The sequence below is a fragment of the Tachysurus vachellii genome, chromosome 2 (genome assembly GCF_030014155.1).
Source record: "Tachysurus vachellii isolate PV-2020 chromosome 2, HZAU_Pvac_v1, whole genome shotgun sequence".
NCBI lineage: Eukaryota > Metazoa > Chordata > Actinopteri > Siluriformes > Bagridae > Tachysurus > Tachysurus vachellii.
This window is the reverse complement of record NC_083461.1, coordinates 16,618,658-16,646,653: the sequence shown is the minus strand read 5'-3', so window position 1 is coordinate 16,646,653 and position 27,996 is coordinate 16,618,658. Positions and strand designations below refer to the sequence as shown.

The window sequence follows — 27,996 nt, the reverse complement described above, 5'->3', positions numbered from 1 at the left end:
AGTTATATTTGGCTTATACATACTGCAAATTGACATACAGCCTAACAGGACTTAGTTATCCGTTGTTTTCTTGTGTTTTTTTCCCTCATTTCCAATATATCATTACAAGCACCCCCTTAAATGTGTTATAAGCTGGAAGAAAACTTTCAACCAAGTGCCCTCTCAGTCAGTCAGTCTCAGAGTACATATCACTTACTTCATTTTTGTAGTGGAGAGGAAGAAAACATTGAGATGGTTGTGTGTGAAATTGAGATATTTCCAGTGTCACTTTGCAGGGTATTTGTGAAGGGTAAGACTCACAGGAAAGGCTCTTGTGCCGGAAGTGGAAACTATTATACACGTCTGCCCGAGCCAAGTGTTCCACTCTCCCACTACCTTCCTTAAGAGCTACACAAAAGCAGTCAACATCCTCATGGACACAGGTAAATGTTATGTTATTTATAGCATTTAGGTTTGTTAGATTTCTTGTTTGTGTTATTAGAAATTGGATGGCCAACCGATCATCGACTCAACTGGAAGAGAGAGCGGCAAAGAACAAAAGATCCTTAGAACGCAACAATTCATATTTACAACGGAAGATGCCACTGAAGCACATAATTAAAAACAATAAAAGGAGTTGGTATTGTGCTTTATTAATTGATCGTAAAGCAGTAATAGCAAGCATGTTGTTTTCCCCCCAATTTTCTCATTTGAAAAGTTTCTCCTTTGTACACCATCAACATTTATACCTTTAGTTCATTTTCCAAACATTATAATGGGTAAGGCAGCAAGGTAAATGCAAGGCCTGCCAACAAACATACTATAGTATATATGAGTGCCACATTTATGTGTCACTTACTACCATTCAAGACCTTGTTTTTTTAACACAGTAAAACATTCAGTATACCACACAGTGTTCTTGTCCAACAAGTCATAAACTTCAGGGTTTTGTCATTTGTCAGTTTGTTGACCGTCTTCATATACAAAATTGTTAAACTAACACATCATCTGTTAAATGTTTCATTCATTATTTCTTACACAGATAACCGGATTCTTACACACAGATGACTTAATGCTGTCAAATTAGTCATGAGGGATTGATCACATTAATGCCCTTGGTTCAGGAAAACAGTTGAAGACAGAATTCTAACCTTCTGTGTACGTGTACATTTTTATACTGTAGGTAATAGGCTATATTGATAATAAATTGCAGGATATTCAGCTAAACATGAGAGGCATAATAAGACTTTCAAATGAAAATAGAACAACCGAGATTGACATAAGCCTTAGGGAATGTGTTGATGGAAACAGATGTAGGACATTTTCCATACATAAAATTAGGAGTTGAGTATATTAGCTGACTGGAAACCTGCAGTCACAAGGTACACTCTAAAGCCACAGTATATGGTTTCTGCTTAATATCATCCCAAGCCTAATATGGTGTGTTCTCGTTCACGTCTCTTAAACTAAAGCCACTTAATAAACACCAACTAGTACCTCAACCTATGTCCCAGTTCCTTCCACTAATACGTAATTGAGAATGATAGCTTTAAACCTGTTCGGTGCCATGCAGTCTCCATGCCGCTATTCCTCTGGGTTCTACGAATGGTCCAAAATCTTTGGTGAAATGCAACCAAGCTGACAGGAACTTGGTGAAAGAGAAGAAGCAGCAGCATTTCAGAGAGCCCCTGGGCTGTGAGGAACAGGTAGCCGGCTTATAGCAGCCACTTTCACAGGACGGTGCTCTCTGAGTCCAAGTCTGAATCCTTTAGTTGAGCAACAGGCTGCTGATCCGGGGTTATGTCAGGAATAAGGACTCGACCCAGCCCTTTGAATGGCATCCCTGGTTCTGAACAAATACATGAAAATTAGTGTTTTTAAAATACTTTTTTTTTTTTTAAATAACTGGTTGCGCTGTCTGTTTTGCTGTACTGTAGCTCAGAGGTATTCAAATGAAAGGATTTCTAATCTAGATAAACAACTAACATGACTGAATGAGGAACATTCAGTAATATAATATAGTAATAAATGATTTATCTGAGTCTGTAAAATCTTTAGCCCTATAGTTAGTCTCTGGTCTAATGAGCTATACTCAGCTATATAACTAACATACATTTATGTGGCTAGACCCACAACAACAAAGGATCTGGTACAGTTCTTCATGTTCAGAAAACATGAAATGTTGCAAAAGATGGTGACTAACCCATCATTTTGTATGCAGAACTCCAGATGTCATTAGTGTCACCGGTGTCACTGGCCGAAGGCTGAGGTTGTGGTGGAGGAGGAATAGTGGGTCTGTTGCGTGGTTTAGGCACTGGCCGAGGCCGAGGCAGAGAGCCAGACTGAAACGGGGAAGGAACATATGTGCTTGCATTTTCAGGAGGAACCACTGAAGGTGGAGGAGTTTTAGGGGGACTGGGAGTACTGGGTGGAGATGGCTCTTCTCCTGGATCGCCAACTGCTATGGGCTGAATAGGAGTAACCTGGTTGGGGGGCTCTGGGGGTGGATGGCTAGGGGCTTGGAGAGGAGGCTGGTTGCTTAAGTGACGCCGAGGTATTGTACTAGACTGAGTTGCTAACTGAGTGGGGCTAAGACTGCTTGGAGAGTGTGCTGAGAGAGGTCTCGGAGATGGAGAGAGGGATTGAGGAGTCCCACATGAAGGCTGCGGAGATGACTGATTGCCAAGCTGACCTGATGGTGGATTGGCTGGTTTAGGTGGAGCAGGGGCCGGCTTTTTTATAACTATGGCAAGCAGAGTAAAAGTTTCAGATCAGAATTGGCAAATCATTCTTTTCAAATCATGTGTGTATTCACATTATAGTTGTGGGTTTACCTCTGCGTGCCATGAGAGGACTGTGTCCTGATGATCCTGTGACTGGAGATGCCACACTCAGTTGTGAACCTCCACAGCCATTTCTTTGAGGTGTGGATGTTGCTTCACTTGACTTTGAACTACCAAAATACATGTAAATGTAAATGTATGCTTTCATGAAATAAGAACAAACAGCCTTTTATGCTGTGAAGTGCATAGGAATGATTTAATCAATAATTCAATAATTTATAACGGCTAAGAGATGTTGTCACAGTACTATACTGTCAAAACACCTTGCAGCAGTGCATGTGACTACCAAAGCATGCAAGAGAATGGACTACGTCTAAAAACATATATTGTGATTCAGGAAAATATCCACTGTTGTTACAGGGGATACCTGCATAAGGTATTCGTTCATCAAAGGCAACATGAAAAGGGATTTCAGAACAGGCTTTTAAGCACAGTGAAAAGTGCGGGTGGAAAAGGGAGGTGAAATATGACTAATGGTTAATGTTATTTTTTTCTTGCACCTGTTTAGACGTCCAAAATGACATTTATGGTGTGGATATTTCAGAAAAACTGGACTTTTTGTCTTTAAGTAACAAACTGTTTAACTGTAACGAATAACACCAGGGATACAAACTACGTCGTAAGACTACATGAGTGTCCCGTGCCTAGGGATGGCACATACAAATATTATAAACCGGTCTGCCTGTTCGTTTACAATGAACACAGGCCAAAAGAAAAAGCAAGCAGGGCTATTTTCACACAGCAGAAAGCATGGTGCCTCACAGGTCCTGTAGAGCGATGCTTTACCCCTTACCTGATCTCCTCAGTTTGTTGTGCTAGAAGCTGCTGTGCTGCTGCTAGGGCTGCCATCCCCAGTGCCAAGCTAGGATGGCAGGCCTCCATACCCAGGCCCTCTGGTGCAGGCTGCTGTAGCAGGAGCTCAGCTACAAACTGGCCTCCTGCATTACTGGCAGCCTCCACTGGGGGCAGAGGGGGCTGGAAGGCAGGGGAAGTGTGCTGCTTTCTAGTTAGTGTACTGCCTCTACGGGGATTGTGCTCCGTTAATTTGTTAGCAGAGCTGAAGGGAAAAGAGACAGTAAAGACTCCACAAGTGCAGAGATAATCCAAAGTGAGCAACACCACCAACAGAATAGAACAGGAAAAAAGTGCATCCACAGCTATGCCCTCACTACCCACAGTGAAGCAGAAAGTTACAGAAACAGTGGTTCGGAAGATTAACTACAGTATCAGTGCATTGAGATTTACTAGTGGACAAAGATCAAGGAAATGTTTAAAAAGCATTAGAAGATTACCTGCAGGATTATATAGGGTGATAACAGCCTGGTAACTGATATTTTGTGTTTATTGTTAGTGAGTGTACCTGTCTCGTCTAGCCATGTCACCATCAGGTCCCACCATACTATTAGGCCTCTTCCTCTCTATTGTGCCCGAGTCGTAGTCAGATATGGTCAGGTGATTGACATGGTTTGTCATAGGAGTGGGCATTGAAAACATGCCAGATACATTGAACTCCACATCTAAACAAATAACATTTATATACATAAGTCTTTGTTTAACAATTTTAAATGTTTTTTCTTAAAGGGAAGTATAATTCACTGTTATTGTTCTCACCTTCAGGGAAAAACCAGTCTGCATGTTGAATGATGGGCTCGATAATAGTAACGACGTGGACAGAGGTCGCAGCTGCCATCTCTGCTAAGCTCCTGTGATAAAAAGGTATAAGATTTTAGGGCTTGCAAAGTTCATAACAGGCACCAAAATAAGAAAAAAAATATTCTCACCCCTCTGTTTTTGGCCATAACAGATTTGGTCCTAAAACAATTGCAATGTTGCTAGGTGTCATCTTGTTAATTTCACTTTCTTGAGCAAGCTTAGTAAGAAACTTCACCAGATACCTTTGGAATTAAAATTATAATCAGTGATTGGGCAAATTTTATTCCTGGATGACTTATTTAAATAATTTTGATAAAACTCACCTCAAGTTGGCTTTGTTGCTGTTTGGTAACTGATCACAGGTCACCCACAAAGCTTGTAACCTTTTGTCTGTGTCAGATATACTAGAAAGATTTGAATGCAGTATGTCAAAATTTAAAAGAAGACAAAATGCAATAGATTTAAAAAAAAAAAAAAGCAATTAGGTTTATCTCTTGTGGTTAAATTACTAGGAAAACAATATGCCATGAATTGGCTTACTTGGATGCCTGAATCCACTCATCATAGAGTTCATAGGTCATAAGAGGCTCTGGCAGTTCCCTTAGGTAGGACTTCAAAGCTCCTAATCAGATCATTTTAAAAAAAACACACACACACACACACACACACACACACACACACACACACATTCATACACACAAGAAAAAAAAAGAAAATCTCTACATGAACAGAAATGACAATATTTCAATATTACATAGTAAAAGCCATTTTTTTATACCAGCAACTGCATGTGGATCAGAGTAGAACTCCTCTAGCTGAGAGGTGGAGCAGTCCAGCGCTGCCTTAAGCTTTTTCAGTTTAGAGGCTCCTGCAGTTATCCGGAAAAGACCCTGGTTCAGAGAACAAAATCAGATCCATGAAGTATTTATTCAGCTAGGGATATGATATTCATATTCAGATAAGGGTATTTCCCCCATTTGTCACCTTCTGACTCACTGCTATTTTCTAAATTATAAGCAAATGCAGAAAAGCGTGCTGGTTTCCTGTTGTTTTCCATTAGGGTTCAGACGACTTCTGATGTTTGTCTTACCTCTTCCTTCATGCCTGTCTCCAGCAGCATCATCACACAAGCCTCCATGGGCAGCGCTATCTCTCTGTTACTCCTCTTCAGGTGCTCATCCAAGCCTGTTCCAAATGCTGGCTTCTCTGTCCATGAGTCTGGTCAAACATACAGAGTAAGGGTGAGATTACATACGTAAATGAAACTTCCAATTTCTTAAGTGTCTTTTAACAGTATTTTTTTTTTTTTACATTTAGTGAATTCCTGTTGAATTTAGGAAGCAGCTGATAAAGGAGGAATAAAGATGTCTTATTAAAGAGGTGTGACTCATAGTTCACATGCTGGGTTGTTGAGTACACCAGCCTCACACCACAGATGAAGCTCAGAATAATTTATATATCAAAAAAAGAAAATAACGGCTTGAAACGAACATCATATTATTGCAAATTATTGGACATATTGTTTGTTTAGCGCTGGAGTACGTTCAAAAAAATTCAGTTGTATAACAATTGCTCAGACTGTTCAGTTTAAAACACAATCTACAGTAACAGCAATCAGTGGAGCTGTCACACCTTGTTGTGCCTGAATTGCTGGCAGGACACTTTCCAGAACAGAGAGAGATTTTCGGTGGTAATCTGCTTGAGCCTCTAATAACTGAAAACAGAAAAAGAACTTGAGACCAGTGGAAAGTGAAAGGTGAATAAAAGTTATATTAGAGGTAAAAATTATAATGTCTGAATACGAAACACTAAATGCACTTACTGTTACGTAGTAGCATGCGTAGTCCCCTTCTTTTGAAAAGAAATTGTACAGGTCAGCAGAGAGTTGATCCTAAAACAGAGACAGGAAAAAAGCAACAGATAACTTCTAACCCTACGATGGCCTTGAGTATTTAGTATACTGAAAATATATATTTATTTCGTACAAATAGAAATAAGCCACACACACACACAGAGAGAGAGAGAACCACTGCATTTGGTTCTTTTGTCGATTTACACATTTGGAAGATTTGCTCTGGAGTAAAATAATTCATTGTAGCATGGATATAGAAAGTGAAGCAGGAGTGTTTGACTAGCTGGACAATAACAATTCCCTACTGTTCCATATATATATATATATATATATATATACATACATACACACACATACACACACACATACATACATCAGCTATTCCCTATTCCCTGAAAACTCTTGGTTTTGTATATCTCTCTGAGATTGCATGGATGAAAACAATAAAAAAAAAATGTATTAGACTCATGTCCAGACTCAGCTTTCATCATATGCTGTGTTTTGTTTGGTACCTTGCAGAGTTCCATTTTGTTCATTGCTTCATCCATCTCTTCCTTAAGTGAGTCTGCCTTGGCTGTCAGTGCTTGTGTGTTTGTTCCCGAGATTATGGATTTGGTTGCCTGCAACCATCTGAGTGTGAGACAGCAATACAATAGAAGATACAATAGGTGTTATTATTTACTACCAGATGACTGGCAACAGTAACACGAATGGACATCATCTTCAATCTTACAATATAAAAATAATGACCTTGTTCGAGCAGAATCATAGTCTAGCACCAGCTTGGCAAGTTGTCTTCTCTGCTTGAGTATGTTGGGGATGTCCACCTGAAAGAGAATGTATATAATTAAAATCAGTCATTGCATAGAAAACTGTCACGAAGCTCATAGTCTCTATAGAGCTATAAACTAGGAAAGACTTGTGTGCTTACCTCAGCTAACTGATTTAGTGGATCTAAAACCTCCTTCTCAATCTGAATCTCATGCTGCATTAGCTCAGAAGCTAGTCTGTTCTCTGCTTCGCCACACACCTCCATCATTTTCCTACCAAGTGATAGATGAATATGCTGAAATCCACTTTACAGTCATTAGGGTTTGCCAAATGCTGCATTATCCCATTAGCAGGCATTTTAAAAGAACGATATTATTTTTACATTGTGAATATGTAACACTAAACGTCTAGTCACTTACTCAGAGGAAGACTCTACTGACAGCACACATACAAAATGGCTTAAAATCTAAAGGACTAAAAAAGTATAAAGTAACATAAAACACAGTTCACATTTACCCAATAAGAGACTCCTCTCCTAGTTGGCTCCCGCCGTCTTGCATGGCCTGTGACAATGCTGTCAGTGAGAGCTTTTTCTGTAAGACACAAAAAAATCCATTCATCTACTCCTGCAGCTCTAACAGTGCAGTGACAACACAAGGGGTGCCAGGGGTGTCATTTGTGCCTACCTGCCCCTGCAGACATGTAACCAGTCTCTTATGCGTATTGTGGGAAACGGCCCGCACCAGTTCCATGCGACGTTCGATCTGTGGAGAACAATACAAAACAGTGCTCAAAAACTAAAAGAACCACCTCTGCAAAGTACCACAAACCATGCTGAGGATTTTGTGACACACTGTATACAGTACCCTCACTACTCTGCTATGAAGCATGGCATTAATCTATTCAGCAATTTTCATCACTTTGTGAAAAGTGGTACAAATAATTACAGTTAAACGCATATATACTGTAAACTGCCTTTCACACACAAAGAAACCACTTGTAAATCTAATAGTGTTGGCTGATTACATCTAATCGTAGGGTGATTTACATCCTTGCCTAAGGGAAGATGCATAAGATAGAAACAGGTACAATGTTCTTCTCTGAAGATGTGGCTGCCAGGTCGCTATTTTTTTTTACTCTGAGGCTTCAAATAATTCACAGCTATGCATACCTCAAAACATGACTTAATCACTACAGCTGACAAAGACTGGATTTACACAGGGGATTCTTAAGGTGTAGGTCTATTTACTTACAGAAAATATTGCCTACCTGAAATAAAATTCCACAATATTGTTTGTATTAAAGGCTAAACCGTGATTCTAAAGTTGTAGGGTGTATATAAATACAAATAGGAATCGTTTAATACAATTCCCAGAAGCCCGACCATGAAAGAACAAACAGATTAAAAGGGACTAGAATAAAAATTACAGACTATAAGTTCAGGAATTCCACAGTGTGTGTGCAGAGAAAACTGCAGCTTCATGCCATTCACCACTCCCCCATGTCCTTCCAGTCCACCACACCTTCTTCTTGCATGGGCGTCTCCTGCAAGAGACAGGACAGAGGATACCCTCCACCTGGCGTGGGAACAAGGGGAATCCATTGACTTCTGTCTATTCTTTTTTAATGCTGAGGGAGATCCTGTTTGGGGACTGTTTGGATTAGCTAGTGCAAAGGTCTTTTATAAATGTTTCCCTGTTTCCATCCCACGCCAAACACGAACAGACCAACAGTAGACTAAACAAACTCAAACATCGGTCTGCACCATTTGCAATGGAATCAATTTAGTATCTCTTTTTATAAGAGTTCCACAGAAAGGGGAAACGTCACACTGACAACACCCAGTCCCCAACAGAAACAAAAGCGCACATACACTGATTACACTGAATATGTAGACTTGATCTAAAAAGATATGATGTCATTAATCACCTATGTTGCCCAGACAAGCTGTCTACAACCCAAAGGCATTATAGAAGCCTAGAGAGGAATCTCTGACATGGATTGTGGGGAAAAACCCTGAGTAAGCTGAGCTATACTTTAGTCTACACAACTGTGTGTGGAGTGATGAAGCAAAGCGATCAAAAGACAACAAAGTGGCTTGCAGCACAAGCAGTTGTTCATAGCGTTGATCAAAATCCTAATAATACGTTCCTTAATTCTTTCCATTTGAAAAAATTCTTCTTCTGTCGCAATCATATGACAAATGCACTTTCAAAATCCATTTCCTAAACAGTGATCTCATATGTGCTTCATTGTTTTTAAGAGGTTTCTTAGCTACAGAACTTCTCAGGGTGGGGCACAACATTTCTAGGACATCTCAGGTAATTTACCTGACACACTGTTTGCACATTCAATGCCATCCTCTTCCATGTCATGCTAAAATGTGTTTGTGTTTGTAATGTATTTGCCTAGCAGCCGTGACTACCTGTCGCAACAAAGTGACTGGCAACTTCTGTCATTTATTTAATGATTGCTTGCAAGTCAGACTCACTGATGTGTCATTCCATTACTAAAAAAAACCCACAAAACTGAAGACAGACCAGTTTCACAAGGTAAAGCAGCCACAGCCTGCAGATCACTGAAAGTGCTGAATGACATTGTTTACTTGTTTAAAGTTCAGTAAGGTACTTTACTTGACATTCTTGCTGTCTTTGTTCTGTGGGTAATAAAAAGAATCCTAAAACCAGCCTGACAAACAGTTCTTATATGAAATGCTTCAATGAACCGTTCATAAACCAATGATGTGGCTTTTTTTCCAAAGGCAAGGAACGACGTTCAATACAAATAATGCAAGCATATGGAAGGAAGTAGTCACCTGTAACAGGTCATCACTGAGGACTTCTGTTTTTTCAGCTCTGTAACAGAGAAGCAGGAGAGATTTAAAAGGGTGATTTAAAAGGTTCGACACGTTTAGCACACATCAGCTTGACATTTAGAAATTGATCTGATTAATACTTCTACAAATCTATTTATAAACACTCAAAACTGAGAATCATAGCACACACTCAGTATTATGGTGAGCTGTATTAAAATAGAGAGAATTATTATTATTATTATTATTATTATTATTATTATTCATTTATTCATTTAAAAAATGAGCTGCATGTGTAATGACTTTCAGAAACACAACGAACAACACGTTCGAACACAGAAACACGCAGACAAACTGGCAGCAGATATTTAAATGAAAAAACAGTCTACATGCAGCAGCTCCTAGGAGAGCAGTTGGTGCACTTTCCACTTTCCCAGAGAATTTCAGCATTCCACCATTGGCCTTGTAATGCTGTTCTGTACAGATGCTTAGCTACTATTATTAGTAAACTCAGAGAGGTCTTTGGACATGGTGCAGATTAATACCTCCCATATACAGAGTGGATAAAACACCCGTTCAGTTCACACACAGCTTATCAACACCTTCCAAATACGAGGCACTACTGCAACACAACTAAGCACCTTAGCTTAAAAAGTTAACTCTTTACTTTCATTTCAGTGCTGATGAGTGTGAACGCAGACGTTCTTATGTGTAGAGAAAGTGCTTTTGTACTCACTATATTAAAAACATCTCGTTAGTTCATGAAGTCAGTGACTAAGAGTAGCATCAGAATAATAGCCCAGTTAGTGAGGTTAGTACCGTACAGTGTGTACAAACCTCAATACAATAAATTTTTCGTCCCAATATTAGATTTGCATTTAATATACCGTAGTTAATCTGATTCAACATCAGCTCCACCTAGGAAAATGTCAGGACAATGAATATGCAAAGCTGCTACACACACACACACACACACACACACACACACACACACACACACACAATGTGTTGCCACTTCTTTTCTATGCTTTTTTATGTAAGGTCTTGTTAATACCTGAAAAGTCTTAAAACAACATGGTGCTAATATTAATATTATATTTACACAGACTCAGCAGTTTCAGAGTTTTTTTGAGAAGAGTAAAATAAAAATAAAGTGGAGACTGTGTAATGGTGTGGGGAACGTTTACTTGGCACAATTTGGGCCTATTAAATACCAATCACTCATCACTTAAGTCAGCAGCCTTTTTGAGCATTGCTGCTGACCATGTGCATCGCTTCATGGCCACAATTTACCATCTTCTAGTGGTCTTTGGACATGGTGCAGATTAATACCTCCCATATACAGAGTGGATAAAACACCCGTTCAGTTCACACACAGCTTATCAACACCACAATTTACCATCTTCTAGTGGCTTCTTCCAGCACGATAATGCACCATGTCGCCTCAAACTGGTTTCAGGAACATGACATTGAGTTCAGAGTTTTTTATTGGCCTTCAGTCACCAGATCTGATTCCGGTAGAACACCTTTGGGATGTGACAGAACATGAGATTCAAAGCATGAAAGTGCACCTGAAAAAACCTGCAGGAATGACGTGATGCTATCACGTCTTGCAAAATCTTGTGGAATCCATGCCATGAGATTTGTTTAGAGAGTAAAATGATTCCCTACCCATTAGTAGTGCTATATTAATATCATGCTGCATGAATGCATATTGAGAACTTGTGCAGTTTACTCATATTAACCTATACATTTGCTGAATAGTCTACCACCAACCACATATTAGTATTAACGTCTGAAGGATCAAAGGAAATTTGTTTACTGTATGTGTGTGAAGCTTTAACATCCACAGCTCGCGACCTGACTCACCGTACCATGCTGCACATAAGATCGAGCGGTCTCTCACGCTGATGCACTTTAATAACCTCGAGACAGTGGGAGACAGCTGCTTTCAATTAACACAGAGGAGCAAAGAAATTGACTGAAAAAAAGCCTGAAACCAAACCCAGACAGAATTCAAAAGACATTTTGGAATCATGCCTGGGCCAAGCTGTTGTCCCATGTCCAGAGAGAACCTCAAATCACTAATGCATGACAAACTCAGAAACACGGTGCCATAGGATTTCATGAGAAATGAGAAAAACACACTAAAACACTGTATATAATTTAGGACCTGCCACTGGCCATGTTAACTATAACCAAACAGAAGTGAAAGCACCTTTGTTTAAAAAATAACAAAATAAAAGTTACAAGTAATCTCCGATTGCATCTTGTCATCAAAAGGCACTTATGTGCAACAGAACCTAGAGAAAGATATTTTTCTCTGATATTCTATAGTATATACCTATAGAAATGAGTCAATAAGTCCTATAAATCTCTGCTACACAGGGGAGATGTGTGAGGTCCAGGGTCACAGGAAATTTGATCAAAACATGAAAGTAAGACGACTGCAGGAGAAACTCAGAAGATAAACCTGCATGTATCCGCAACAATCCAAAGCACAAAGCCAGATGGAGCCTGCAGTATCTGCTGGAGAAAAAGATGAAGAATCCTGGTGTTTCCCTCAAAGTCTACACACTTTCCCATCAGTACAGGAAGAACCACTGAAACACATAGCTTCAATAGTAAGCTCTTCCAATAACAAATTGAGCCAGCATCGGATTCATAAATAAAAAACAAAAGAGTGCTAAAATAAGTATAATACTCAAACTGTAGCATTATCTTCGACTAAAAGGATAAAATCAAACAAAAGAACGCAATTACGAGATCTATTCAACTAATGAGCAGAGTGCTGCAGCGAACCCAGCCGGTTCCTCATGCTATGAAAAGCCCCTGCAGAGATCTGATCAACAGTTTCCTCTTAGCTAGCAGACTGAGCAAATGGTACTGAAGTACTACTATGAGTTGGGCTTATATGAATTAAGCAGGGTATAGGTGAGCAAAGATGATCTCGATCATTTCTTTTAAGCGTGTGGCTAGAGAGCAGATGTTCGGAGTTATATGGCCCATTGCTAATAGACTGATGGTCTGCAGTAAAACAATGAATGACTTCGGTCTTAGAAACTGTATAGATTTTGTTTTTATTAGGAGGAACACCTTCCTTATTGTCCCTTAAAGACACTGATAGCCTCACTACAGGGGAATCATTATCTGACAATTAGACATCCTTCAGTTGTAAAAGAAACAGCAAACAGCTGGAGTCCTCAGCCTACCCCGCTTACAATCAGCACTCAATTACACTAAAATAAACAAAAGCAGAATTATAATCCAGTCACTGAGTTTTAGAAAATCATTAAATCTGATCTACAGTGTATTACAATTGAAAGTTGTTGTTTTATATATAATCAATTCTAGAATGCTTAAAACAAAAGCAACAAAAGTAAAAGACTTTATAGCAATATGCGAGAAAACCGATTTGATCTTTAATTCAATTCTTAGACATAAAACTTCCCCAGGACAACTTCCTGTTTAAAAACATAATAAAGAGAGATTTCCTTTGAGGAGCTGCACGGCGAACACTGTGTACTGCCTCCTCACAATCACAGGAACTGTGGGATCAGCTGAGGCGTGTGTCCTGCCCTCTCCCCCTCCGTACAGCCCTGAACACTTCAACACTCCGGTCTGCTTTCTGCATCACTTACTCCTGATTTACTGTTAACAAAACACACAATTTGCTAAATGACTATTCCAGGCATATATATCTATCATTTGGATTGAGGGTTGAATTTATATTATAGGGTTGGATTTTAAAGTTAAATACCTGAGTTCCTTAACTAAATATGCTGCGTAAGATGCAGCATCTACTTTTACTGTTACAGTCAATCTCAGGTTAAATTAGAAATGTTATACTTCCTGGCCTTAATAGATTTTATTCTTGTATGTTCAACTGCAGTCCATCACAAGCAGTGATACTACTTAGGGAAACAAATACTTTAAATGTATTGGAAAACCCCTCTTCTACCTTGCACAAGATGGGAGGGTCTGTTTCAGGATTGATCCAAACAAGCTTGGAAAGAGAGCGTATTGGAAGCCTATTTCCCAAAGAGACTATGATTAGTGAAAATAGCTAAATTATGATTAGTCTGGGTTATCTTCCAAAGCAGGAGACATTTGAGCAACAAATTCATTAGTAAGAAGCGATGTCTGTGTCACAACAAGACACCACTGTGCTGCTGCAAACAGGCCTCAAGAGACTGATCAGATTGCAAACATTCAAACAGAATAAAAAATGAGCACACAATGCTAAAGGTCAGAACGCGCTAAAGAATCTGCTTCAAGAACAGCACGGCTCTTTAACCGACGAGATCTCTAAACATCACTAAAAATAAGAATTTTGCCAAGGATGATTTGGTCATACAACGGTATTAAGCTTCAGATAATCTGCACAGATATGCTTGTGTTCTAAAATAGAGCACACAATACATGTGATAATAAAACAATGCTGCACAAAGCAAACTTCGAATCCAAACTCAAATCTTAGCAGTAAAATACATGACGCGTGTTTCAGGGGTAAAGCTCTATTCTGTGTTTTGAAGGTTGTTTTTTTTTGGGTTTGCTTGTTGTTTTGTACATAGACATGTCCACTTCCCAAACGTAGACATATAACCATATCTAAAAGATAGCATAGTGGCATATATTAGGGTGTGTAATAACTCCAAACCACATGTATGCCATGTCTCTCTGGCACACTTGTGAAGCTATTTACACAAGGAGTCTACAGATGAGCAACTGTTGTACCAAATTACAAACCCATTCATGACGAAGCCCTGAAATAGCTCTGTGTCTCCATTGTGGGCTTTAAACTTTACCAGGTTAGTAACCTAGAAAAACAGAAATAAAACTTGTGTGACTTTGTTACGGTGTTTCAGTAATCCAACTCTGCAGACTGATCAGATCACAGACATTTAGAGCCTTCGGGATTTTCAGCAGAGGAGTTTGGAAATGATGAACAAGCACATACCAAGTACAGAAATGACACTGGACTCCAGAGGTGGTGGACAAAATTCACTGAGCTTGTGAGAGAATGAAAAAAAGCTTGTTTGTTTTTACATTTATCAGCTTAAACACTTTTTAAATGTGTTTAATGTTTCTATGCAAAACATGTAAATGATGTGAACGTGGTTATGGGGAGGAGAAGAGCTAAAAATGGCTCAGTCTCAGCACTAAAGTCTTGTTGTTTATATAGTAAAGTTAGATAGACTGCGATGTGCTTTTTATCCTGTAAAACACTGTCATAAACTGCAGATGTTGTGGCCTCTGGTCTCTAAAACAGAGCTAAATGTGGCTGTAGCCGTTAGTATAATGTTGGAAGTTCTCCAGAACCTAAGACACTTAGCTGAAAGAAAGCGTTTAGTGAGTTAAGTTAGAATGTTAAGGAAAGATAAGCGTGAATAATCAGCCATAGAGTCGCTACTGTCCTGGCAACAACACAACAACAAAACTGCTTAACAATTAATAGCTACTTGCCTGCCAACTGTCTGGTTGGCGAGTTGTTTCATCCGATTAAACTGCTTCTTCATTTTGGTCTCGTTCTCTACAAAGTCCAAATTTCGGGAAATAGAAAGCTTCGAGATGCTTCATTAGCCGAAGATCGTGTGAATCATCATTGGAGTCGCTGGGAATGTTGACCGGCTGATGATTAGCTAGCTGAGTAGCAGCCTAGCTATAGCTGGATACGCTAACAAGCGCAGCACCAAATAACTACATGTAGATTAGCATCAAATATAGCCAAGGTTTGACAAGAGCAGTAAAAATGTTACGCCTTACAATAATGTCCTTCAGCAAAAACAATAGCTAAATGTGCGCATCATTTTGTGCCAGTGAAATAAAAAAAAAAAAGGAGAAAGTTGACATCCACTGGTGGAGAGTCTGAAAGTGACGCGGTGGCTAAGACTCTCAGCCCTGTGGTGATGATGATGATGATGATGATGGTGGTGGTGAATTCACCCCTTTCTGAAGACACACCTCTGAACCTAGGAAGACATCACACACACACACACACACACACACACACACACACACACACACACACACACACACACACACACACACACACATTTCCATATGAAACTGTTGTGATTTGAATTCATTACCATTTTTTCCCTTTTATTTCATCTAAAATATACCCGTGTAGAATAGGATTAAACATGATCAAAGCTTTAACAGAAACTCTTGTAAAATGTTAAATATACTGGTGCCATTTCTCAAAAGATAGAAAGAAAGACAAAATTAGACAATTACATAACTGCATAAATTATAAATAAAAGCTAGATTGTTATAAATTAAGCAAAAAAATCCAAAACATGGGTACTTGATGGGATTTAATTTTTTTCTGTGTATAGTGCATTATTTGTATAATATTACATATTATATTAGTTTTGTATTGTTTCTTATGTTCTGTAAAGCTGCTTTGAGGCAATGCACAAGCGCTATACAAATAAATTTGAATTGAATTTGCATTAGTATGATAAAACCCTCCCCTTAGCAGTATTGAATGTCAACTATATTTAAAATGTGTACATTACTTTTTGGGTTGATAAGAAATGTAGTTTGAGTTCTATTACAAAAAATAAATAAATAAATAAATAAATAAAAAATAATAATAATATCATAATTATCATCATCATCATCATCATCATCATCGTTAGCATCATAAGACGACAATGGCGACGACAAAGAACAACAACAAAAAAATCATAATAATACCAAAATTAATTCTGTAACTGTAACTTGTACTTTCCTAACATGGGTTGGTAAATAATTTAGTCTCATTTGTTATACTACTACTACATTAAATTAAATGTAGTATTATATTATATATTTTTTTATATATTATATATAGTATTATATATTTTAATTAAATTAAAATAAATAATTATACATAATACACAAACAAGCAAACAAATAAATAATAATAATATTATTATGTTATATATATATATTTTAATATGCTATTCTGTTAATATATGTTTCTTCCTATTATTATTATTATTATTATTATTATTATTATTATTATTATGTTATAATAATAACATTTCCTTGCACCTCTTGGTTTGGGAGATTGATTCCAGCCTGTGCCCAGTGTATGGAGCTTGCAGGTTTGCAGGTTGAAAACACGGGTTTTCATCTGGGTTACTTGGTTTCCTCCCATTGTCTAAAATGCAGGTAGGTGGACTGGCTGTACTAAATTACCCCTACATGTGAATGTTGTCCTCCTTGGGCTGGCATCCTTTTTGGGGTAAATACTCCTACCTTGCTACTAGTGTTACCAAGCTCAGACTTTGATATAATACTACTACTACTACTACTACTACTACTACTACTACTACTACTACTAATAATAATAATAATAATAACAATAATAATAAGCAACAACAACAACAACAACAACAACAACAACAATAATAATAATAATAATAATAATAATAATAACAGACACAGGAACAGTTTCTTTCCACAGACAATCACCCTGATTAACAACTCACCATAATTATATTCCCTGCTTCATAGCATAAGTTCTGCATTATCAGAACTGTTCATCACATCATCCGTATATGTTACACACATTACTGCTGCTGTATATTGTACAAAAAGCATAATATTGCACAATACTGTTATTTGCACTACCATGTACTCTCACACTTTATGTACATAACTGATCAGTCATATATTCTGTATTCATATTTAATACTCATACTGTCTTGTCTACTGTATCACATCTTGTCTGTTTTGTCTATTGTATCACATCTGTATTGTCTTGTCTTGTATAGTATAGTGTTATTTATGTCAGTATTGTCTTGTCTTGTATAGTATAGTATCGTGTTATTTATGTCAGTATTGTCCTGTCTTGTCTTGTCTTGTATAGTATAGTATAGTATAGTGTTATTTATGTCAGTATTGTCTTTTCTTGTATAGTATAGTGTTATTTATGTCAGTGCTGTCTTTTCTTGTCTTGTATAGTATAGTGTTATTTATGTCAGTATTGGTGGCTTCGTGGTTAGCACGTTCGCCTCACACCTCCAGGGTCGGGGTTCGATTCCCGCCTCCACCTTGTGTGTGTGGAGTTTGCATGTTCTCCCTGTGCCTCGGGGGTTTCCTCCGGGTACTCCGGTTTCCTCCCCCGGTCCAAAGACATGCATGGTAGGTTGATTGGCATCTCTGGAAAATTGTCCCTAGTGTGTGATTGCGTGAGTGAATGAGAGTGTGTGTGTGTGTGCCCTGCGATGGGTTGGCACTCCGTCCAGGGTGTATCCTGCCTTGATGCCCGATGACGCCTGAGATAGGCACAGGCTCCCCGTGACCCGAGGTAGTTCGGATAAGCGGTAGAAGATGAATGAATGAATGAATAATAATAATAATGATGATGATAATAATAATAATAAAGTACTGTGTATTTATTCTTCATTTTACTGTACATATGGTTGTGTATTTGCACTTGATGTAATCATGCTATATAGTTATTTACTGCATTTTGTTTCTATCCATACGGTAAGAGTTGTGTATAAAGAGTGACATAAAAACAACACAAATACATCTTGACTTGACTTGACCTGCTAGTGACAGTAGGGGGCGGTGTGCAGCCAGCTTTTTGTAAACACACAGATACAGACGAGGAAGGTGGAGGCGTGGTGCATTGTGGGAACAGCGAGTGGCTAATGGTGTAGCGTTGAGCCAACGCTAAGTAAATATTGTGTATTTCGAACCTGAATAGAATTTAAATAATGACATAAAAAGTGATCATGTAGCCTTCGACACGAATGAAGTGAAATTTTAGCTGTTAACTAATTAATTAAAGCTGAAAGTATAAACCGTTCTTTATGTGTGTAACGATGTTTAAGTTTCAGATAAGACATTCGGATTTAATTGTGATTTAGTAAGTGTTCATGGCGTCCAAAGCACCTTTCACTGATTCTGACACCGCTGATGAAGCTGTCAGGGCGACATGTGACGATGCGTCGATATGCAAAAGGTACAGATTCTGTGGTCAGATGCTGTGATCTGTGATCAGATGCTGTGATCAGATGCTGTGATCAGATCTGTGATCAGATGCTCTGGTCAGATGCTGTGATCAGTTTCTGTGATCAGATGCCGTGATCAGATCTGTGATCAGATGCTCTGGTCAGATGCCTTGATCAGATGCCGTGATCAGATCTGTGATCAGATGCTCTGGTCAGATGCTGAGATCAGATGCTGTGATTAGATCTGTGAGCAGATGCTGTGATCAGATGCTCTGGTCAGATCTGTGATCAGATGCTGTGATCAGATGCTCTGGTCAGATGCTGTGATCAGATCTGTGATCATGCTGTGATCATGCTGTGATCAGATCTGTGATCATGCTGTGATCAGATCTGTGATCATGCTGTGATCATGCTGTGATCAGATCTGTGATCATGCTGTGATCAGATCTGTGATCAGATCTGTGGTCACTTTACTAGACTGTTTATCATCACTGAGGATCATTAGAGCTGGGCAATGAGACAGTAACATCATCGATATGTATCAGTTGATTAATGTCACCATATTCGTCACGATAGAGTAGTGGTGCATAAAAAAGATATTCAGTGATTTTTATCATGTTTCCAAAATGTTTTTATTTTTAGATTTAAAAAAATAAAATAAACAAATAAATAAAACTGAATCTGTTACTGTGATTTTTACTGTATGAAATTTATGTAAAAAGTCTGTAAAAACATTTAATAATTTTAAAGATTGGCTGCACCACTTCAGCTCCCCTTTTTGTAATTAAATCAATGAACTTTAATAAAGCCCCTTTTTAATCATGATATGTCAGAAAGTAAGTCGTTTCCATAATATTACAGTCCTATTGCCCAGTGGTAATAAAAAGTCTGAGCAGCGGTGTGGGGCTGTAAGAGCTCAGAGAGATAAGACATTAAAAGGTCATGTAAAAAGATTTTTAACTGGTGGAATAACTGGTGTAACTTCTGGAGTGCATGTACCAAAATATTAGTATGACTCCGAGCTCTTGCAGCTGAATTTTTAAAATGTTAGAGTTTATTTGTTGTACGAGAAGTCACAAAGAAGAGGGAATTACAGTAATCTGAGCAGAAAGTGTTGAAAGCATAAAACAAGGTTTCAGATTTTTGAAGCCAGTCAATGCTGTAGAGCTGATCAAAATCGTGAGAAACTTTGTATTATATTTGCATTCAGACAGAAGAGTTTTGGGGTAATGGATTCTTTCAGATTGTGTTAGCAACGTACTGGTAGGAACACTCGAGCTAACAGACTTTTAGAATCAAAGTTTGTATGTTTTGTGTATGTTTTAAGTATCTTACACTGAGGATGTTTTTTGCTGTAAAATATAACTTGAGTTTAAGAAAGCCATTTTGACTGACACTGACTATTGATTATTGATTGTTATTGATATGTCATATTAATTTCTATTTGCTTTTATTTATTCGTAGGTTTGCAACCAGTAAAGGATACTGGTCTGACCCTTACATCCAGTATTTTGTGCGTCAGACAGGTGAACGCAAGGCTCCTGAGATTAATAGAGGTGAAGTGTATATTGTTCATAACATTCACACATGACACAGATTGATACCTGGCCTGAATATTACAGATACAGTATGTGGCAGGCATCGTCATCTTACTGCTCAACTGCTCAGGCCATGATGGCATTTTAATAAAATATATATTTCTTCTTGTTGTAGGCTATTATGCCCGTGTCCATGGAGTGAATCACCTGCTTGATGCATTTCTTAAAAAGACTCAGTGTGACTGCCAGGTGGTAAATCTTGGAGCTGGACTGGATACCACTTTCTGGAGACTGAAGGTAGGCTTCTGCAACATTTTTTCTATCATTTCTTTTCATTTGGTTTATTTTTGATCAGCTTTCGAAATGTTGCCTCAAACCTCCTGTTTAATCGTTAGGCTGAGAACACTTTGCCGAAAAAGTACTTTGAAGTTGACTTCCCTATGATTGTTGCCAGGAAGATACATCATATCAAGTAAGGTGTAGAATTTAGTTTTCTATTTATGCAATTTTATGCAGTTGTGTCACCACCTGTTGTTAGCTAATGGTACTGTTTATGATTATGACATGTCATTTAAGTTAAATGCCTCTAGAGGGAAACAAAGGCTATGACAATCTGAAATATGGACAAGACAAAATCATTTTGTTATAAGTCACTATGTAGTTTGGGGGTTTTATTTAACCATACCGTTATTTGTTGTGTTTAACACTATATCTCACAATCTCTCAGTATTGTCAGTAGCTTCATTGCGTAGCTGAAATGCTAAGTTTTGTCAAGTGTAACATCTCTCTCTCTCTCTCTCTCTCTCTCTCTCTCTCTCTCTCTCTCTCTGTCTGTCTGTCTGTCTGTCTGTCTTTCTCTCTCTCTCTCTCTCTCTCGCTCTCTCTCTGTCTGTCTGTCTTTCTCTCTCTCTCTCTCTCTCTCTCTCTCTCTCTCTCTCTCTCTCTCTCTCTGTCTGTCTTTCTCTCTCTCTCTCTCTCTCTCTCTCTCTCTCTCTCTCTCTCTCTCTCTCTCTCTCTCTCTCTCTCTCTCTCTCTCTCTCTCTCTCTCTCTCTCTCTCTCTCTCTCTCTCTCTCTCTCTCTCTCTCTCTCTGGTTGTCTATGAATTAGTGTAGTATATTATACACACAGCACCAGTATTTACTGCAGTTTCTGAGACATACTTAACATACACCAAGAAAATCAACTGCCTGCCAGTTAAATGTACTTGTTGAGACAATTTCTTTTACAAGTTTATTTCTTCCATCAATAAGTGAATTCTGTCCTTCAAAAGTTCTTCATCCTCACGGTTAATGTTACTGAGGCTGTGTTCACTTTTAGTGGTTAAAGGCATACAATTCTAACCGAAGCAGAAGAATTTAGAACTGCATTAGGTTTAATGTACAACCTAAAAAAAAAAAACTACAGAGCTCTATAAATGATATTAGGTGTCCCAGCGTCTCTATACCAAATTATACGTTTCCATAATTTGTATAAAAATATTTTTCATTCTTAGTTTATTATATTTTTTTCAGATAGCCTTTAAGAATGCTGTTGACAAAAAAAAAAAAAAAGGCCATGGTACACCTGGAAAAGATAAAGCACGAAGATCATTTATAGAAACACGAACTCAAAGTGCAGTTAGATGCATAACACCAGACGTGTTAACACAAGAGTGGGAGAGATAACTCCATGTGTTTTCATAGAAATGCAAAGCATATAGATGATGTTGTGTAAATAATGTTGCATTTTGCTAAAAAGTGTTAGCCTGAATTTTTATAATAATATTGTTTTACTTGGAGAGAATATTAGTGTTCACAAATCAAAACCATGATAAGATTTTTAAGTCCTTTCTCTTTTTTTCTGCAGGACAAAACCTTCTTTGTCAAAGCCCTTGATTGAGACCCATTCAGCTGATTCACTCCTATTAGGTAATGATAAAAACTTGAGCTTTTCTGATGGTAAATGTTGTCCTTGGAGCTGCTCTTACGCTTGTGTGTGACTTTGAAACAGATGGCCACAACCTGGACTCAGACAGATACTCTATCATTGCTGCTGATCTCAGAGATCTTCCAGGCTTGGAGGGAAAACTCAGAAAGTTCCACATTAATACAGAGTAAGCCATGTATTTTTTTATCTAGTCTGTGAAGTTTCTGTGATTAATTGGTAGTGAATAAAAGACAAATTATAGGAAATATAAGAATAATCTCATAGGAAAGTTTTTTTTTTCATTAAATAAAGAACATCACATTTATTTATTCATCCATTTGTAGTTCCATTTAATGCTGTGGCGGTGATTTGCCTGGATTAGTCATTTCTGTTTAAGTGTATATGTACGGTGTATAGTTCACCTTTACAGTCTCATGAAGGCTGTGGGATGTTGTGACTAAACTCACGTACCTGCATGACACGATACGTTCATTGACGTAACAAGCGCAACAAGTACATTGGACTTGGCTGGCCACTTTGGCTTGATATAATTTTCATCTTTATTGTTTCGGTAAATATCCCAGTCCCACTGGCTCTCACAACAATAGTACACCAGGGATTTATTAAAATATCCACATGTGCGTCAAAAAAGCTCATCATCTCAGTTGTACAACGTTGAGTCTTGGAAATGTTTACAAACGTAGAATGTCTACGACATCAGTGACCTCGATTTCAAGGGCTCTTTCTTTAGACGCCTTTCTTTAACTTCCTCTGAGTAACTCACATGTATAATATGTGGAACACCCTGTTCCAGTATGGCAGGGTTTCTGCACAAAGCGAAGCCCATGAAGAAATGGTTTTCCAGGATTAAGCCACGTTCACACTGCAAGTCTTAATGCTCAATTCGGATATTTTGCTCAGATCTGATTTTTTTGTTTGGCTGTTCACATTACCTTTTAAAATCAGATACCAGTGTGAACTGTTTGCTGTTTCAAACTGACCCGCATGCGCAAACGAACAATAACAATGACGTCACACGCAGCACGCCGTTGCGCTAAAAAGTTGGCGAGGTTATGGAGGAAGTGTTGTATCATCTGGTGCAAGCAAACATATCATGTAATGCTATAATGTGATGTATTCACAATGCAAGCATTATGAGCTGGTTCACGTAACCACTTTATATAACACTCATTACACACACGTTACCAGTCACGTTTGTGTCACGTTTTCGCCGGCGCAAAAAAAAAAAAAAAAAAAAGTGACGCATAATTGTGACGAATGTCGATGTAGATTGACGTAAAAGTCGCATCAAATCCGCCTTGGCTGTTCACATTGCGGCCACATTGGAAAAGATCAGATTTGGGTCTGATTCAGGACCACATATGGAAGTGGCCCAGATCTGATTTGAAAAAATCAGATCTGGGCCAGATTTGAGTGTTCACACTACTCCTGAAGAAGTCTGACCTGGTCACTTGACCCCAAAAAAATCGGATTTGGGCCACTTTTACCTGCAGTGTGAACGTGGCCTTAGAGTAGATCTTAAGTGTCCTGAACAGATCCCAGACCTCAAGCCCAATGAACACCTTTGGGATGAACTACAACACCAGCTGCACCCCAGTCCTCCTCACCCAACATCAGGGACTGACCTCACTACTGCTATCATGGCTGAATGACCACAAATCCCCAGAGCCATAGCAATCCTTCCTGGAAGATTAGAGGTTCTTATATAAGAATTTGGCTTTGTAGTGTATCTTTTATTGCTGTTAAAATATAATTTAATATCCTCACGGAGTACCTTCTCAACCACTAATTAAAGTGACATTGTGAAACTGTTATATACTACAGCATTCATGCCGTTTGTGGTCACAACATATTGATGTTATGTTTATAGCAGTGATATAGGCGAAACACAGCTGCTTACTCCACCCTGCTTGTCATTGTTTTTATTTTATGTCTTCATGTTCTTTCCAATTAGATTGCCAACACTCTTTGTTTCTGAATGTGTGCTCGTATACATGACCCCAGAACAATCCTCCAAACTGGTGCACTGGGCAGCACACATCTTCCACACTGCCATGTTCATCAGCTATGAACAGGTAAGATACAAGTGCAATCACTGCCAAGCAGTTAGTGTGATTTAGGATTCATTTCCCCAGCAAAGAGGAGCTGAGGGACTGTAATATTTAAATAAGCTACAAATATAAATAAAAGCATGGTATAGATGTGATGATAATATTCATTCATTCATTCATCTTCTACCGCTTATCCGAACTACCTCGGGTCACGGGGAGCCTGTGCCTATCTCAGGCGTCATTGCGCATCAAGGCAGGATACACCCTGGACGGAGTTGCCAACCCATCGCAGGGCACACACACACTCATTCACTCATGCAATCACACACTAGGGACAATTTTTCCAGAGATGCCAATCAACCTACCATGCATGTCTTTGGACCGGGGGAGGAAACCGGAGTACCCGGAGGAAACCCCCGAGGCACGGGGAGAACATGCAAACTCCACACACACAAGGTGGAGGCGGGAATCGAACCCCGACCCTGGAGGTGTGAGGCGAACGTGCTAACCACTAAGCCACCGTGCCCCCCCGTGATGATAATAATGAGACCATAATATAATTATCTAGTGAAATGCTTTTATTTCTCTAATTGCCGTTTCTCTAATTGCCCTCTCATTACAGGTGAACATGGCTGACCGTTTTGGGCAGGTCATGGTTGAAAATCTGCAAAGACGACAGTGTAATCTGGCTGGAGTAGATGTGTGCCAGTCCTTGGATTCTCAGGTAAACTATGCTACATTTGTTGGAGACATCAGTTGTTTTCACTGTGCAGTGTGATGGTACTGTAAACCTGGGCTGTCCTGCTTCACAGGCTGTTTCGTAAATAGACATTTGTTCTGCTTCTAATTCAGTTTGATTCAATTTTACCTTTATGGCATTTGAAAAACTCCCTCATCCAGAGCCACTTACATTTATCTAATTTTATACAACTGAGCAATTGAGGCTTAAGGGCCTTGCTCAGGCTCAAATTAAAAGAGCCTGAGCAATAAAAGAGCTATAAACACTGGAGAGTGTGAATTATCATAAATACCAGAGAGCGTGATTATTAATCATTATAAACACTGGAGTGTGTGAATGCTCATAAACACCATAGTGTGTGATTATAAATCATCATAAACACCAGAAACCTTGATTATAAATCATTATAAACACTGGGGAGTGTGAATTATAAATCATTATAAACACTGGAGAGTGTGAATTATCATAAACACCATAGAGTATGATTATAAATCATTATAAACACTGGAGAGCTTGATTATAAATCTTTATAAACACTGGAGAGTGTGAATTATCATAAACACTGGAGAGTGTGATTATAAATCATTATAAACACTGGAGAGTGTGAATTATTATAAACACCAGAGAGTGTGATTAGTCTTCACAAGTTAATAAAGGGAATACAATGTATGTAGAATGCTATTTTGTATGTATAATGATTGTGCAGTCCTTTTTAAGTGCCATTGTAGATTGTGTATGCAATTGTCCAGAACTGTGTTACTCTAAAATCACATTTCTAGCTGACCTGCTGTGGGTCATACACGTTTTTACCCATAGCCAGTTCTGATTGGTCAAGAATTAATTAAAGAAACTTCACTATAATGCATGGTTGTCCATTTGACCATAAGGCTTAAATTAAAAACAAGATTCTCCAATTTTCATGTGAGAGCTTTGCATTACATATTACTCGTTTCAGTGTTGTACTGTTGACTGTTCAGTGCCCAACAGGTGGTTGGGCATCAGACAAAACTGTCAAGTTCAGATGTTGTGTTTTAATGCCGCAGCTGTTGCTGTTGCTGTTGAGTCCCACATGAACAGTTTCAAAGTACAGGAAGGTTAAAATACAGCTTCACCTGAGATTAGATACTGATAACATGGTTTAACTGTGAAACTGAATGTGCTTGCACGTTTAAATCTTAGCTTCTGTCTTGTAGTGAATTCAAAATAATATTTTTTTAGTTTCTTTGATAATTGAACAGATGGTCATTATTTTTACATGAAATCTGTTTCAGAAGGAACGCTTCTTGTCCACAGGATGGGAGAGTGTGAACGCACTGGATATGATGGCAGTCTATAGCCTGCTTCCTCAGGAAGACATAAGCAGGTACAGGATGCGAAAAAAAAGCAGCTTGTGTATTGTGCCAGTGGGATTTCATGACTAATCTAGTACATTGTGCGTGACAGAATTCGGGTTTGAATTGTTACATTCATTAGAAACAATGCATTTAGGATATTTTGCACCATAAAGAGATTGGGCTTGGCATTTGGCTTCTCAGAATGTCTTATGAGAATGTTTGCATTCACAGGATTGAACGGCTGGAGTTTTTAGATGAGAAAGAGCTACTCCAGCAGCTTCTTCAGCACTACAGTATCTGCTGGGCAGTGAAGGACTCACTCAATCTAGGTGAGCTTAAATATTGCTGCTTAAAAAAAATACTCATAAATGTGCAGAAATAATCGACAGTGATATTTTTCACTTTCTCAGGCATTTCACAGATTGGGTTTTGAGTTCAACTGTGACCTGGTTGGGAGAACTAGAAGTCTTTGTGTCAACATGAATTGGCGGAAGTCATTTCAGCTTATTTTTCCTTTGTGACGTCAATAAAAAAGATGAGACCACTAAATTGTCTTATTTTGCCTTTGTTTTCTTTTAATATCTCCCTTGTGAGGTGATATGTTGCAAATGTAAGTCTTATTCAATAATAATAATAATAATTATAATTATAACAACATCTGGTAAAACTACTTGTAATCTTTAACTGTTTAAGTAAGTCTCAGATTCCTGTTCTTGACTGAACTGATGTCACTCGAACCTGGTGTCTGTCTTTTCTTATGCGGTTACTGAAATACTTAAAACAAGCCCATCTGGGAACAACATCTATGCATCTATCAAAATAACAGAAATCAGACTTTTTTGACTTTTTCTTCATTCTGCTGTATGATGTGAACATAACTGAAGCTCTGCATGATTTCATATGAGCAGTGCTGCCACATGACTGGTTGCTTACATAACTACAGGTGTACAGGTATTCCCAATAAATTGCATGGTGTGTGTGTGTATCTGAATTCTGGCACATTTTGCACTGTAAGTAAGGAGCTGCTAATTTGCTTGAAGAGTAATATAATTAGTAATAAGATTATATAGCATGTCATGCAGTTAGGGCTCATGCACCTTGTTCTTCACATTACACTAATCCAAACTTCAATTCAATTTATTTGCTTAGCATTTTTATTACAATAAATTACATAATGGACAATGTGGTCAAGCAGCTTTACAGAAATATAAAAACAGAATAAAATTATGAAGTTTAACATTTATCCCTAATGAGCAAGCCTTAGGCAATGGTAGCAAGGAAAAACTCCCTGAACTGAAACGAGAAAGAAACCTTAAAAGGAACCAGACCCAGAGGGTGACACCAGACAGTGAATACTGTAAATGTAAATAATGTCCTCTCTATAATCGTTACAGTCTCTTTATGTTCTTTGCATTTTACTAGTGTTAGATTTTTAACGCAAAATATAAATAGTCAAGATCTCATCCCATCCATATTTTTTGGAAAGATTTTTTGACAAACAAGAATAGTGGACACTGGACCCTGATATCATCAGAGTCCG

The 27,996-nt window shown here is 38.3% G+C and overlaps 2 protein-coding genes across 3 annotated transcripts; one reads left to right on the top strand and one right to left on the bottom strand.

Annotated features, from left to right (window-relative positions):
• Positions 1 to 613: 613 nt before the first annotated feature.
• Positions 614 to 15,810, bottom strand: arhgap17a (Rho GTPase activating protein 17a). 2 transcript variants are annotated; one of them, XM_060860169.1, is made up of 20 exons: positions 15,377 to 15,810; positions 9,914 to 9,953; positions 7,785 to 7,862; positions 7,615 to 7,691; positions 7,259 to 7,370; positions 7,078 to 7,154; positions 6,840 to 6,957; positions 6,298 to 6,366; positions 6,108 to 6,189; positions 5,566 to 5,693; positions 5,254 to 5,365; positions 5,016 to 5,097; positions 4,799 to 4,879; positions 4,604 to 4,717; positions 4,434 to 4,525; positions 4,183 to 4,339; positions 3,616 to 3,879; positions 2,814 to 2,932; positions 2,183 to 2,722; positions 614 to 1,828 (listed from the first exon to the last, which is right to left on the bottom strand). In XM_060860169.1, exons 1-20 carry the CDS (start codon positions 15,427 to 15,429, stop codon positions 1,710 to 1,712), a joined length of 2,514 nt encoding a protein of 837 aa, XP_060716152.1. In that variant the 5' UTR covers positions 15,430 to 15,810; the 3' UTR covers positions 614 to 1,709. The 2 variants fall into 2 exon arrangements, with proteins under 2 accessions (XP_060716152.1, XP_060716161.1); XM_060860178.1 differs by lacking the exon at positions 3,616 to 3,879 and having other exon boundaries at positions 15,377 to 15,807.
• A 2,717-nt stretch (positions 15,811 to 18,527) lies between these two features.
• Positions 18,528 to 27,005, top strand: lcmt1 (leucine carboxyl methyltransferase 1). Its single transcript, XM_060860156.1, has 12 exons — positions 18,528 to 18,590; positions 18,784 to 18,878; positions 20,332 to 20,423; positions 20,581 to 20,702; positions 20,801 to 20,877; positions 22,252 to 22,313; positions 22,396 to 22,498; positions 24,287 to 24,407; positions 25,006 to 25,107; positions 26,394 to 26,485; positions 26,688 to 26,785; positions 26,867 to 27,005. The coding sequence occupies exons 2-12, from the start codon at positions 18,793 to 18,795 to the stop codon at positions 26,887 to 26,889; spliced, it is 978 nt and encodes a 325-aa protein (XP_060716139.1). The 5' UTR covers positions 18,528 to 18,590; positions 18,784 to 18,792; the 3' UTR covers positions 26,890 to 27,005.
• Positions 27,006 to 27,996: the final 991 nt, after the last annotated feature.

Excerpts from the sequence above, each read along its gene's own strand:
- arhgap17a (XM_060860169.1), bottom strand. The coding sequence starts at position 15,429 with ATGAAGAAGCAGTTTAATCGGATGAAACAACTCGCCAACCAGACAGTT. Across the intron at positions 7,371-7,614 it reads GGAGAGGAGTCTCTTATTGG|GAAAATGATGGAGGTGTGTG; the intron begins GTAAATGTGAAC and ends ATCACTTGGTAG. Across the intron at positions 6,367-6,839 it reads ACAAAATGGAACTCTGCAAG|GATCAACTCTCTGCTGACCT; the intron begins GTACCAAACAAA and ends TCTCTGTTTTAG.
- lcmt1 (XM_060860156.1), top strand. The coding sequence starts at position 18,793 with ATGGCGTCCAAAGCACCTTTCACTGATTCTGACACCGCTGATGAAGCT. Across the intron at positions 24,408-25,005 it reads TGTTCATCAGCTATGAACAG|GTGAACATGGCTGACCGTTT; the intron begins GTAAGATACAAG and ends CTCTCATTACAG. Across the intron at positions 25,108-26,393 it reads GCCAGTCCTTGGATTCTCAG|AAGGAACGCTTCTTGTCCAC; the intron begins GTAAACTATGCT and ends AATCTGTTTCAG.